Raw genomic sequence first — 13,960 nt, forward strand, 5'->3', positions numbered from 1 at the left:
AATATATAAAACTTGGCTGTATGGGCGTAGTTTCCTTTACCTTGCCCTTCGGAGAAAACAAAAATAAAAAAAATGTAATTGACATTTGACGTTGTTTGACGTGGATTGACGAAAAAATATCGAATTTTTCTTTAAAATCAAAATAAACACAAGCGTTTTGTTGAAATTAAGTGAAATTAAGACACGATTGTTACGTGAAATTGTGTAAATATGTTTTAGTGTTAAATTAGAACGAAGGAAAGTAAGAGTTTGGTATAATTCTGTACTAAAACACTTGAAAACGTAAGTAAATCATTTGTTTTTTTTTTACGTAGGTTTTCATGATACTTAGGTGATAATTGTCATAAGTAAACGTATAAATATCGGCTACAACCATCATCTTCGTTGCTTATTTGTCTTAATCAACTTAGAATTCAACTCTTCGCCCCTATTTTCAGGGTTTGGGGTTTGACCAAAGAGTTAATTGTTTTTTTAAATATACTTGACCTGAATATCGACCTAAATTTCCTGATTTTAAGGGGTTTTACGGGGTTCTAAAGAATTTAAACTGTACAATGAATTCTTTGTCAATTTTCAGAAATAATACATGCATAAACTCACGCCTATTTCCCATTAGGGTAAGCAGAGACTAAGGAATTCCATTTGCTTTGTAACATTCCATTCTGTTTGATTAACATGTAATAAAATCTTTTTAAAATGTGGGTTGTGAGGTTGATGACCAACCCCATCAGCTATTACAATCTGGGTCTGGGTTACAATTGAGCCCCCCAAGGACACCTAACATGGCTCATATAACAACTAGTTAAAATAATTCTTAAAATATGACTTTTTGAAGACACTGGGTTTTCTTTTCTTTGTTTTTTGGAATTTTTAAAACTCATCTAAAGATTATATATAATATATTCATCTAAGTGACTAATAGCAATCAAACTTTATAAAAAAAAATCTTTTTTTCAGGACTTCAATTAAAACATTCACTAAAATGTCGACCGAGGGAATGGAAATAAAAAAGTCGCCGGAGGAAATCGAGGAAACAGACACGGCTGAACCGATTGAAGTCAAATGTGAAGTTATAGAAATATCTGATGACGGTGGGGATTTGCCAGACGCATCCACTAAGAAGTAAGTATCATCAAGAATACATTTGTCATATCACTAATTTAAAATAACCTCACTTTTATAAAAAACAAAGTGACTTTCCTATACCATATTCACTTCGACACCAAGGCAGATTAATGTTGCTAAATCAGTGATCAGTGGTCCCTCAGTGAATTCTTTCAAAAATAGACTTGACAAATACAGAGTGTAAGTGACATCGTAACGAATACTGAGGGGAATGATTCGCCTGATTATTCTGAGTTAATATCAAGTGGAATTTTTTGAAAATAATTTAAATTTATAAAAAAAAACATGAATTATGTGACGAAAAATTCCACTTGATATCAACTCAGAATCATGGTCTGAATCATCCCCATCAGTATTCATTACAATGTCACTAACACCCTGTATATGAACAATCATGAACACAAGTGAAGTGATAAGCATGCATCAGCACAAAGTGCTGGCAGTGCTTCCAAAATAATACATAAACAGCCTATATACGTCCCACTGCTGAGCACACGCCTCCCCTCAATCAACCGGAGAGGAAATTGAGCATACTCCACCTTGCTGCTCCAATGCAGATTGGTGGAGGTGTTTTTACAGCCAATAGCCGGGACCAACGGCTTAACGTGCCCTCTGCAGCACGGAAAAATACTAATAATAATAAATTCTAGGCTAAAATTACACACCACGAACCCATTAGCTAAGTCCATTAATTAATAATAAGCTCCCAAAGTACTTAAGAGATGAAACTAAAACTAATTTATTTATAAAAAATCTAAAAACAATGCTAATTAAAAAGAGCTATTACACTGTAAACGAATTGTTAAATGATTACTACATGATATAGCCAAACGTTTGCAATAATATCATAAAATTAGTAACATTATCCACGGGTAGTGGCTCTGGTGTTGATTATATTTAAAACTTGATTGATATTATAATTGATGAATCAATGTAATTGTACAATTTTCCATATAGAGTAGTAACCGGGACCAACGGCTTGACGTGCCTTCCGCACGGATCATCTTACTTTCGGACAATCTGGTGATCAGTCTGTAACGTCCTAACCAAACTAGGGACCACAAAATGTTTTTTTGATATGTATATGTTATCATTTTTATCAATGGTAAGTAGTAATAATTGTCTTAAGGGGCTCCTATGTGTTGGCTTCGGCCCCACGCACGCCTTCTTAAAGTCCTTCTGAGACTCCATAGTCCCGAGATATGATCCACGCAGGATATTTAATTTTTGTCTGCCATACGCAATAATAATAATGGAAACGATATACAAATAATAATTTCCTAAGTTAAAGATAAATAAATAGTGGTGCTAATTCCTGTAAATACCATCTAATTTTATTTTAAGTTATATCTGTCATTTTCTTATCCGCCGAAAAGGAGAGGGACGGGTAATCGACAAGCATAAAATTTATGGAACACACGTCAATTTTAAGCACAAATCTAAACCAACCGTCTAAAAATTTTACATTCGTCAATAACCCGTCACAGTTAAGTAGACAGCACGTCAAACGGATTGCATACCAGCGACGTACCTTTTGATTCGCCCGGGTTATTCATTCATTTACTCATTCTTCCTAAAATTAAGAGCTGTGAATCATCCGTCCCTTTCCTTTTCGACGGTTATGAAAATGACGGATATAACTTAAAATAAAATTAGGCGGTGTCTGCAGGAATCGGGGCCAGTAACTCACTAAAATAAATAGTTAAGAATCTTTTTGTAATTATTTCTTTTTATTTTGGTGCAATAAAGTGTATTTGTATTGTATTGTATAAATAATGAAATTCGGATTACAAAATAAAAACAGATCAGCAGGGCTAACACGCACGACGTGATGAAAAGAGTCGATCAATTTTGTCGACATTGAGAACTTTGTCATATTCCCTAACATGCGTGTTACGATCTATAAAATTACCCGCACGATAAACGTTTATCGCGTCGAGAAAACTATGTAGCAATTTTGTAAAAAAAAAAACATTTTTGTATTTGGCAACATGCAAAGTTTTCGTGTCTATTCGATCCATGGTATAAGAAGGCCAAATGCTCAAAAGTGACAGCTAACATTTCAAGGTTAGCCCAGCTGACGTCATCCCACTCTGCATTGCCATTTCGTAAAAATAAATTACCCACGACCAATGTTTTTATATTTACTTAGCAAGGAAATTTTGAACTTTCAGTATAAGATTTACTTACAGTTTTAATAATTTTATATATGTGACAAGTCATCATCACCAGCCCATTAACGTCCCCACTGCTGGGGCACGGGCCTTCCCTATGGATGGATAGGGAGATCGGGCCTTAAACCACCACGCGGGCCCAGTACGGATTGGTGGTTATTAACGACTGTTAATGCAGCCGGGACCAACGACTTAACGTGCCTTCCGAAGCACGGAGGAGCTCGAGATGAAAACTTTTTTTTTTTCTGTGGTCACCCATCCTATGACCGGCCTTTGCGAAAGTCGCTTAACTTCAACAATCGCAGACCGAGCGCGTTAACCGCTGCGCCACCGAGCTCCTCTATGTGACAAGTAACAGTAATTAAATACATTAGTCAGTAATTAACTTAATTTTCAATAATAAAATTTACGTCCTCGGAATGTTGGAGATACCAATTTAATGGTAACACAGTGGCAACACTTACGTCATCAATGGCCTAGCAATGGCGGCTTGTCATAGGATTGAGCATACCTGGTTTTCTAATACCATGATTCGATCAATCCTGTGGCAATCTCACGTCAATTTTTATAATTTAATCTTTTTGCGTTCGGAACTTTTTTGTCTGTGGCGTTTATGAAAAAAAAATGTATAGACTCTGTTGCCATTTTTTTTTGGCGGCATTTTTAAAGAAGTGGTTTGATGCAAGATAAATAAGTAACTTAAAATAATAGTGACTGCACCGTAAGTAACATTAATTTGACGGCTTTTTTAATTAATGCAATTGAATCAAAGGGTGTGGGGATCCTCGTTATATAATTTCCGGCGACAATAGATGGCGTAAGTGTAGCCACACCATTCGGTGATCGAAATACCGGGTGAGAGCCTTCAGCGCTCCCCATTCGTCCGGCCAAGTAGTTAATGCCATCTGCGGCAAATCTACAATAAGTCACGTCAAAAAAAAAAGGTGATCGAAATTATTATTTTTGTCATAATTTCGTTTTGTTTTGTACGACCGAATTGTAAAAAAAATACGTAAGACATGGCTTTATGGGCATAGTTCCCTTTGCCTTACCCTTCGGGGAAAACCAAAACAAAAAAAATATATATTTGTCATAGATAAACTAAGCCAAATGAGCTCTATACCTGTTTGCCACTACTTGAAGGTCTGGAGAACCTACAAACAATAAAAAACATTATAAACCCTTCCTATTTTCTTCAGGCTTACTCTGGGTCTGAAACTATTGACAAATTCATATCTAAATGTTTTTTTTTCTTTTTTTTTACTTTTATATTTAACCAATAATTAAAAAAAAATACATATTTTTTTTTATTTTACCTCTTGTGGCATAAATAAAATGAAGCGTCATGAATAATGATAATAAATGAGAAAAATACTAAATTATTTACGTTTTACACTGAATAAGCTACACGTACGCCATCTAGGTGACGGATAGGAACTAGAGTATGGTCCCTATACCCTTAAACATAGACACTGGTGCTAATTCCTGTAAACACCATCTAATTTTATTTTAAGATATATCTGTTATTTTCTTGTCCGCCGAAAAGGAAAGGGACGGGTAATAGACAAGCATAAAATTTATGGAACACACGTCAATTTTAAGCACAAATCTAAAACAACTGCATAAAAATTTCACATTGGCCAATAACCCGACAGAATTATGTTGACAGCACACGTCAAACGATTTGCATACCAGCGAGATACCTTTTTGATTCGTCCAGGTTATCCATTCATTTACTCATCATCATCATCACCAGCCTATTAACGTCCCCACTGCTGGGGCACGGGCCTTCCCTATGGATGGATAGGGAGATCGGGCCTTAAACTACCACGCGGGCCCAATGCGGATTGGTGGTTATTAACGACTGCTAATGCAGCCGGGACCAACGGCTTAACGTGCCTTCCGAAGCACGGAGGAGCTCGAGATGAAAACATTTTTTTTTGTGGTCACCCATCCTATGACCGGCCTTTGCGAAAGTTGCTTAACTTCAACAATCGCAGACCGAGCGCGTTTACCGCTCCGCCACCGAGCTCCTCATTTCATTCATTCACTCATGTCATTTACTCACTCTTCCTAAAATTAAGAGCTGTCAATCATCCCTCCCTTTCCTTTTCAGTAGATAAGAAAATGACAGGTATAACTTAAAGTAAAATTAGGAGGTGTCTGCTGAAGGAATCGGGGCCAGTGTTACTACAAAACACAAACTAAAAATAAACTAGGTTTAAAATGGTATTTCGCGCCACGAAAGAAGTCGACGGATTTTAATGAAACTAACTTGACAAGTCATAAGAATTCTATGCAGAATCGGCGACAGTAGCGCCGCGACCTTCGGGACTTCTTTCGTATACGGATTGTATTTTAAACATTGTTTATCTTTTAGTCTTTGTTTTGTAGTAACACTGAAAATGTCAATTGATATAATGTAAGTACCATACTTTCAGAAAACAAAGAAGTACTAAGAATCAAATAGACTACTTATGCCGTTATATGCAGCAGCATAGAGAATTTGCGGCTGGCGAATATAAATCGCCGCAACGGGCAGCGCAAAATGAGCGACAGTGGTTGCAGCTTAAGGCTGCCCTTGATAAGCTTGGACTCCAGCGCACGGTTGAGCAATGGAAGACGGTAAGTTTCGTCATTGTATAAATATGCTGCTTGACACCCTATATCTCTATATCTCATATGACTTATGAGATACTTTTTACGAAACGTCAAAACGAACGTTTTCTTTGGAGTTTGTATCGAAATACTGTCTTGTGACGTCATCAATAAAAGCTGTCAAATGTCGTACTCATTGTTACTTAATTCAAAAATAAGATTGGTTTTTGATCATCTTAGACTGTCTTCAATTTTTACATACATACATACATAAACTCACGCCCGTAATCCCTAATGGGGTGGGCAGAGCCACAAGTAATCAAAGACAACTTGCAGCCACTGTTGATACGAATTCCAAAGATAGATATGATGAACCTTATGGTGATAAGGGATCAGCCTATCGCCCATAACATTAGTCCATCATGTTAGAGGACACAATCCCTCTGTCGGTTTTTACGACATGCCCGGGAAGAGAAGCAGCTGAACGTGTTCTATGTTTTTTATATGCTCCCAGAACAGCATAGAAGCAATTCAATTTTTACGTTAGTATTTTATAATTTATCTTCGACCCAGTTAAATACCCATCAATTCTTGATGAATGGCTTTTGTGTGATCATAATTCCAGTATCACGTTTGAAGTCATTGTTTAAGAAAACCAGGTATGCTCAAAAGTGACAGCTAACATTTCAAGGTTAGCCCAGCTGACGTCATCCCGCCCTGTATTGCCATTTCGTAAAAAGTTATGCTCAAAAGTGACAGCTAACATTTCAAGGTTAGCCCAGCTGACGTCATCCCGCCCTGTATTGCCATTTCGTAAAAAGTTATGCTCAAAAGTGACAGCTAACGTTTCAAGGTTAGCCCAGCTGACGTCATCCCGTCCTGCGTTGCCATTTCGTAAAAAGTTATGCTCAAAAGTGACAGCTAACGTTTCAAGGTTAGCCCAGCTGACGTCAGCACCTTGTATTGCCATTTCGTAAAAAATAATTACCCACGACCAATGTTTTTATATTTACTTTGCAAGGAAATTTTGTACTTTTAATTAAATATTTACTTACAGTTTTAATTATTTTTATGTTTGTGACAAGTAATAGTAATTAAATACATTAGTAAGTAATTCTTAAATTTTGGAAATGTTGGTAACACTTACGTCATCAAAGGGCTAGGCAATGGCGGCTTGTCATAGGATCGAGCATACCTGGTTTTCTTATACCATGTGTCAAAGTACGTAAGGTAGTGTTGTTATGTTCATTAGCATAGTGATGTATCATTCAATCGATTCTTGTCTATCTGACACTACCTGCATTCTTTTCAGTGTTGGCGTGACCAAAAAAGGAAGGCGAGGAAGGAGGGCGTCGCCCTAAAAGCCAATAATTCCACAGGGAACGGTGCTCACATCCAAGAGCTATCGGATAATTCAGCCATGATATTAAATACGATTGACAAAAAAAAATCTCTGGGGTGTGGCCCTACAGAATCTCCCATTGGAGTAAGTGAGATTGCATGAAAGTTATAATTAATTTAAAGGCCCAATCCATAGGGCCCATCTTCCTAGACCGTTATCCGTTTCTCACAGGGTCCGCTTACCTAACCTGAAGATTTGACAGTTTTTTACAGAAGCGACTGCCTGTCTGACCTTCCAACCTGCGAAGGGAAAACCAGCCCGATACAGGTTAGGTCACATACCTCCGAAAATGCATTTCTCGGGTATGTAGGTTTCCTCGCGATGTTTTCCTTCACCGCTGAAAACGTGATAATCATTTATGATTTATGAATACGAAAAACAAATTCGACAAAGATTGGTTTAGGCCTGTTAGTATTTAGAGCGTAAGCTCACGATCTGGAAGTTTGGGTTCGATTCCCGATGGGGACATTGTCGAAATCACTTTGTGAGACTGTCCTTTGTTTAGTAAGGACTTTGCTTGAATCACCTGATTGTCCGAAAAAGTAAGATGATTCCGTGCTTCAGCAAGAACCCGCATTGGAGCAGCGTGGTGGAGTATGCTCCATACCCCCTCCGGTTGATTGAGTGGAGGCCTGTGCCCAGCAGTGGGACGTATATAGGCTGTTTATGTTATGTAATACCCAGTATGCATAGGGTATCTTCTGCATCCATTGATTGGCTAACTTTTTTCTGTTTTAGTTGTCTAAAACACCTAAACTGGCACCAAAATCAGCACCAGATGCTGTCAAAGGCAGTGCAATAACATTGGCTTCCACACCATTCCTGGTCCCTTTACTGCCCCTGGCACCAAGACCGGTGTCCAAACGTCCACCTCAACCCTCACCAGCACCAACTCCACCACCCCCACAACCTTCTCGCGTTCCATCAAAGCGTAGACGATTGCGCGTGAGCCATCCACAGGATCCCTTCCTAAATGCTCAATTGGAATTAAACGGTTTAATGAAAGTAAGTCTAATTCCAAATTGTTTAACATACATACATACATAAACTCACGCCCGTAATCCCAAATGGGGTGGGCAGAGCCACAAGTAATCAAAGACAACTTGCAGCCACTGTTGATACGAAGTCCTAAGATGGATATGATGAACCTTATGGTGATAAGGGATCAGCCTATCGCCCATAACATTAGTCCATCATGTTAGAGGACGCAATCCCTCTGTCGGTTTTTACGACATGCCCGGGAAGACAAGCAGCTGAACGTGTTCTATGTTTTTTATTTGCTCCCAGAACAGCATAGAAGCAAATTTGAAATTATCAAAGTATTTATTAAGAAATTACTTAATTGAATTTCACAAGAATTACAAAAAAGTCGTCAAATAACCTAACTAAAAATTACTTAACCTAGAACACACTCAGTGTCAAACTTGACCCAAAAGTGCCCATGATATTAGCAGCGTTACCGCGCTGGATTGCCACGGACAACCATCAAAGTTCAATTATCAAAGTTCAATTAATATACAGGCTGTTAGTGACATCGTAACGAATACTCAGGGGGATGATTGAGACCATGATTCTGAGTTAATATCAAGTGGAATTTCCCGTCACGAAATTCATGTTTTCTTTTGTGTTTTTTAATCTATACTCTATGCTTTTGCAACGGAAAATTCCACTTGATATCAACTCAGAATCATGGTCTGTATCATCCCTCAAAGTTTTCGTTACGACGTCACTAGCATCCTGAGTATGTATACTTATTTGATAGTTTTCGAAAACATAGTTTTATACATTGTTTTAGGTTTACGCGTTTATTTCATAATTAAAACACATAATAACGGGTTCATACCGCGTTTATGTAAAAAATATTATTATAAGATTGATGACTACCTAAATGATAAAAATGTCTGTTATTGAATGTGTTCCTCTAGCTATTAAATAACTTGTAATGTATACCCTCATTGCTTTTTAAAAGATGTGTTGCTGTCGCAGTTTCTTGTCATTTCTTCCCCTCAGCCATAACACCTTGCGAAATGACGTATATTCAAAAATGTTACATTGACCTTCAATAAGTTTATCTATGATAATTACGTTGAATAAATGATTCTGATTTCTGATTTAAATCAGTCATCCCGTGATCATGGCACTTGCAAGTGTCGAAATATCGGGAGTCTCGTATCCCTGATTAATACGCGGTAAGAACCCGTTATTATGCGTTTGAAACATAGTTTTGTAAGAAATAAAATATTTGATACTGTATTACACATCGATTCGAACAGTAAATAACATAATTATTTGCTTAAATGCGGTAGGTACAAAATTAATTCATTTGTTATTATGTTCATTTCAGGAATTAATTAAAGAGGTACGACTGAGCAATCGACTCAAAATCGAACAAAATCGCCTTCTTAAGTAAGAAATTCTTCTTTGTTATTGTAGTTATTTACGTAGACGTGGTAGACCCCGGAAACGATGGCGCGATGATCTCGACTGTTATCGAAAAGACTGGATAGAGCTCGCACAGAACCGGGATACTTGGAAAGACATGGGGGAGGCCTTTGCCCAGCAGTGGGATCATGCAGGCTAATAATAATTATTATTTATACAGGGTGTTAGTGACGATAACGCTAACGACCTCTGTGGTCCAGTGGTTGAGCGCTGGGCTCACGATCCGGAGGTCTCGGGTTCGATTCCCGGTGGGGACATATCACAAAAATTACTTTTCAGGCTTGAATCACCTGATTGTCCGAAAACTTTTTGATGATGATTCCGTGCTTCGGAGGGCAGTTAAGCCGTTGGTCCCGGCTATTAGCCGTAAAAACACCTCCACCAACCCGCAGTGGAGCAGCGTGGTGGAGTATGCTCCATATCCCCTCCGGATGATTGAAGGGTCGCCTGTGCCCAGCAGTGGGACGTATATAGGCTGTTTAAGTTTACGTTATGTAACTTAGTAAAAGAAACATTTTCTTTTTCAGGAAATGCAGCCACAGACAACAGTAATTTCATCGTATTGTTAAATATTAGTTAAGTGTATTGATAATTAAAACAGATTTATTAGTATTAAAAGTTCATTTTATTTTAAGTACTTACCTAAGAGGAAGTAAGGCGTTTTATCTCTGCCTTTTTTGCCTTTGATGGGTTTGCTCTTGGCCCCAGACTTGCCCGAAGGCATTGACGAGGCCTAAGATGGAGCTCGCCCAGAAGGTGCCTGTTCACTCTGGCCTTGAAAGCACCCTTTACTATGCCTTTACTATGCGGGTGGTTCTCTATTTTTTACTCATAAAATTTTATGTAATAATTTACCATGGCAAATTGTTACTTGTCCTATTTATTAGTTACGCATAGTATTAATTTGTCATAACCTTTTAAGCATAATTTTGAAACTATGGCTCATAGGCTCATAACTACTATAAGCATAATAATTATTGACAATAATGATATATAAGCATAATTATTATAAGCATAAAAACTATACTCCGAATAAGAAAAGTTTTGGCACAACTTTGAACATTTTCGAAACTTACTTTTCCTTGGCTGCATTTGGTTCACGATTGTGACTTTTTATATTTTTTGACACTATTTCATGCTGTTGGTCATCATTCAGTATACTTTTGGTGTGTAAGATTAACATGCTGGCGGCGTAGGGGTGGCCCAAGGGTCACCCCCGCCGCACCCTAACCTACGGTTATCCCTTGTAAAAATTATGACAAAACACTATTATTCTAAAAAAGAATTATGGAAAGCTATTTATATGCGAATATGCCAACAAATATTAGTCCAAAAATAAGTTATATCTAAAAAACCAGTATTCCTAGATGTTATTATGGGAAAGTACTATTATGCTAAAAAACCTTATGCAAAAAGGATTATGATAATTAAAATTATGGCAAAAACATTTATGCTTTTTAAGAGAATCCCACGGCGGGTTACCATCCTTACTTGGTTACCACTAATTCGCACCAAGCGCTTCGCTTCATCCTTACAGCACAGCCAAGGAATGGAATGGGCTGCCGGCGTCGGTGTTTCCTGTATCTTATAACCTGGGGTCCTTTAAATCACGGGTGAATAGGCATTTTCTGGGTAAGCTCGTTCCAACGTCGATCTCTTCTCCTCGTGGAAGAACAAAGTCAAGAGCAAACCCATCTTCAAAAAAGTGGGCCCAAATAAATGCATCATGTACCCTACCAGGAAATCTGGCATTCTTCTTCTTCTTAAGAAGGATCTGGCAGTGACTCTTAATATTTTATAGTCTAAGTCTGTTATCTCTCTCTTTATTTAAGAGTTGCGCTCTTGTCGGTGGAGTAGTCGCCTTCAATACTCCATAGATAGGGCGTGTAGAACTGTGGTTGCCCCAATCGCCCCTTTCGGAGCAGTTTACCAGAATCTCAATTCACCAGATTCGCAACTCACCAGATTCTCAACTAACCAGATTCGCTACTCACCAGATTTTGTACTACCAAACCCAGAAATGCATCACTGAATGAAATTAATTTCGTGCCACTGTTATCTGTAATTAATGTTAATTCAAAGAAGGTTACTAAGGGTACTAAAGCAGAAACCTTCAAACAAAAACATAAGACACCGTATATTCGGTACATACAGGGTGTTAGTAACATCGTAACGAATACTTTGAGGATTGATTCAGTTCATTATTCTGAGGTAATATCAAATTCTTTAAGATTTTTTTTTGAAATTATGTTTTAATATAAATTATTATTACTAAATACAATGTTAATAAAATATATAACATAGTCAAATTAAAAACCAATAAAAACAATACGTCAAAATACACACACGCATAAAAACCATACCAACCTTTTATATAACATACATACATGTTGGATTATTATATACAACATATTAGGCGTCAAAAAGCCAAATAAAATAATATCAAATTGAATTTTCCGTTGCAAAATTAATGTACTTATTTTTTGTCACAAAATTAGGAAATTATTTTGGGTTTTTTTTTTTAATTATTTTTAATTCTATACTTTTACGATGGAAAATTCCACTTGATATTAACTCAGAATAATGAGCTGAATCATCCCCCTCAGTATGCGTCACGACGCCACTTACACCCTGTACAAGTACAAACAAGTAGATAGGGTGTTAGTGACATCGTAACGAATATTGAGTTGAGGGGGATGATTCAAACCAAGAGTCGATATAAAGTGGAATTTCCTGTCGGAAAAGTCATGGAAGTTTTAGTATTTTTTATTTTCAAGTTATAAATTCGCACAATTTTATCGTCACCAAAATCAACCACGAAAAACATATTAAGTATTGTCACGTAGACGTGTCAAAAGTCCACGGAAACTGATAAAAATATGGTGCGCATTCTAGGGTTCATCGACTATTTATTATCACGTTGTGGTATTTTGCCAGAACGACATAACTTATTTGGGTTCACTCACATATTAGCATCAACTCAACTCACGTACAACTACATGCCACACAAAGAGAGGATCTTTCTTTCTTTCTTTCTGTTTTTTTGTCTTTTTATTTTGTTAAGCCAGTCATTAAAACTTTTGTATTTCTTTGTTTTGGTAACATAAGTGCGTATACTAGCTAGCTTAAGTAACATAAACATCCAGGTGAGAGCCATCATAGGCTGTAATACAAGTATTCATATACTTAGTCAGCTATGGTACCTACCTATTTATACCTGTGTCCAAGACTAAGCTATCATAAGGAAAGAATTGTACCTACTTTTTTTGCAATAAAAATTATTATTATTATATTATATAATAGACAAAACGACATAATGTCGTGAGTATCTATAAAATGACCGTGACAAAATTTTATCACGTTGCGAATTTTAGCCCCGCTGAAGGTGACAAAAACGTACATACATACGTAAACTCGCGCCCGTATTCCCCGAAGGGGTGGGCAGAACTACAAATAATCAAGAAACTATTTTTTCATGATCACTCATATTTTAAAAGAAGTTAAATTATCTGCAAGTAAATATAGATAGACAGATAAAAACATTTATTTGGTCTACAGACACACATGCATACAAAAAGAAAAAGATTAGATACAGACAACCAATCAACAGAGACGAAGCTCTGTATTAAACACGCCAGGTATGTATGTGTGCTGTAGCAGCGCAAATCGGTCATAGCTCAGCGCAAGTTTTTGCTCTCACCAACAAAACGCTGATTTTCAGCTACAACACGGCTGGAGAAATCCGCGGGTACGGCAACCGAACCAACCGATGATGCTTGCCAATAAAATTCGATACTGAAAAAGTTGTATAAAATAATAGTATACTGTACATAAATAAATAGTTGTATGATATGTAGGTTTTTATTAAAACAATTTTACATAATTAGCACATGTTGTTAATTTAATTAATATATATATATATATATATATATATATATATATATATATATATATATATATATATATATATATATATATATATATATATATATATATATATATATAACTATTATATCAATATCTAACATGAATATTAACTAGATTAAAGTTAAAAGTTGCGAAACGATGGAATTTATATGGACTATTAATTTACCTGCACTTTTATCGTTCAAGCAAATGGGCATATAATTTAAAAGTATTTTAATGATTTTTTTTATGATTTTAATATTATTCAATAGAATTAATATATATTATTTATTATTTTAAATGTTATACAACT

At 36.6% G+C, this 13,960-nt stretch overlaps 1 protein-coding gene across 2 annotated transcripts; it reads left to right on the top strand.

The window, feature by feature from the left end:
- Window positions 1-89: 89 nt before the first annotated feature.
- LOC126378968 (uncharacterized) lies at window positions 90-10,390 on the top strand. 2 transcript variants are annotated; one of them, XM_050027522.1, is made up of 8 exons: window positions 90-282; window positions 578-617; window positions 958-1,122; window positions 5,741-5,924; window positions 7,210-7,383; window positions 8,038-8,304; window positions 9,644-9,705; window positions 10,269-10,390. In XM_050027522.1, exons 3-8 carry the CDS (start codon window positions 983-985, stop codon window positions 10,291-10,293), a joined length of 852 nt encoding a protein of 283 aa, XP_049883479.1. In that variant the 5' UTR covers window positions 90-282; window positions 578-617; window positions 958-982; the 3' UTR covers window positions 10,294-10,390. The 2 variants fall into 2 exon arrangements, with proteins under 2 accessions (XP_049883479.1, XP_049883478.1); XM_050027521.1 differs by lacking the exon at window positions 578-617 and having other exon boundaries at window positions 10,269-10,388.
- The last annotated feature ends 3,570 nt before the right edge of the window (window positions 10,391-13,960 follow it).

Source organism: Pectinophora gossypiella, chromosome 27, assembly GCF_024362695.1.
Source record: "Pectinophora gossypiella chromosome 27, ilPecGoss1.1, whole genome shotgun sequence".
Classification (NCBI taxonomy): domain Eukaryota; kingdom Metazoa; phylum Arthropoda; class Insecta; order Lepidoptera; family Gelechiidae; genus Pectinophora; species Pectinophora gossypiella.

Excerpts from the sequence above, each read along its gene's own strand:
- LOC126378968 (XM_050027522.1), top strand. The coding sequence starts at position 983 with ATGTCGACCGAGGGAATGGAAATAAAAAAGTCGCCGGAGGAAATCGAG. Across the intron at positions 1,123-5,740 it reads CCAGACGCATCCACTAAGAA|AAAACAAAGAAGTACTAAGA; the intron begins GTAAGTATCATC and ends CCATACTTTCAG. Across the intron at positions 8,305-9,643 it reads AATTAAACGGTTTAATGAAA|GAATTAATTAAAGAGGTACG; the intron begins GTAAGTCTAATT and ends TGTTCATTTCAG.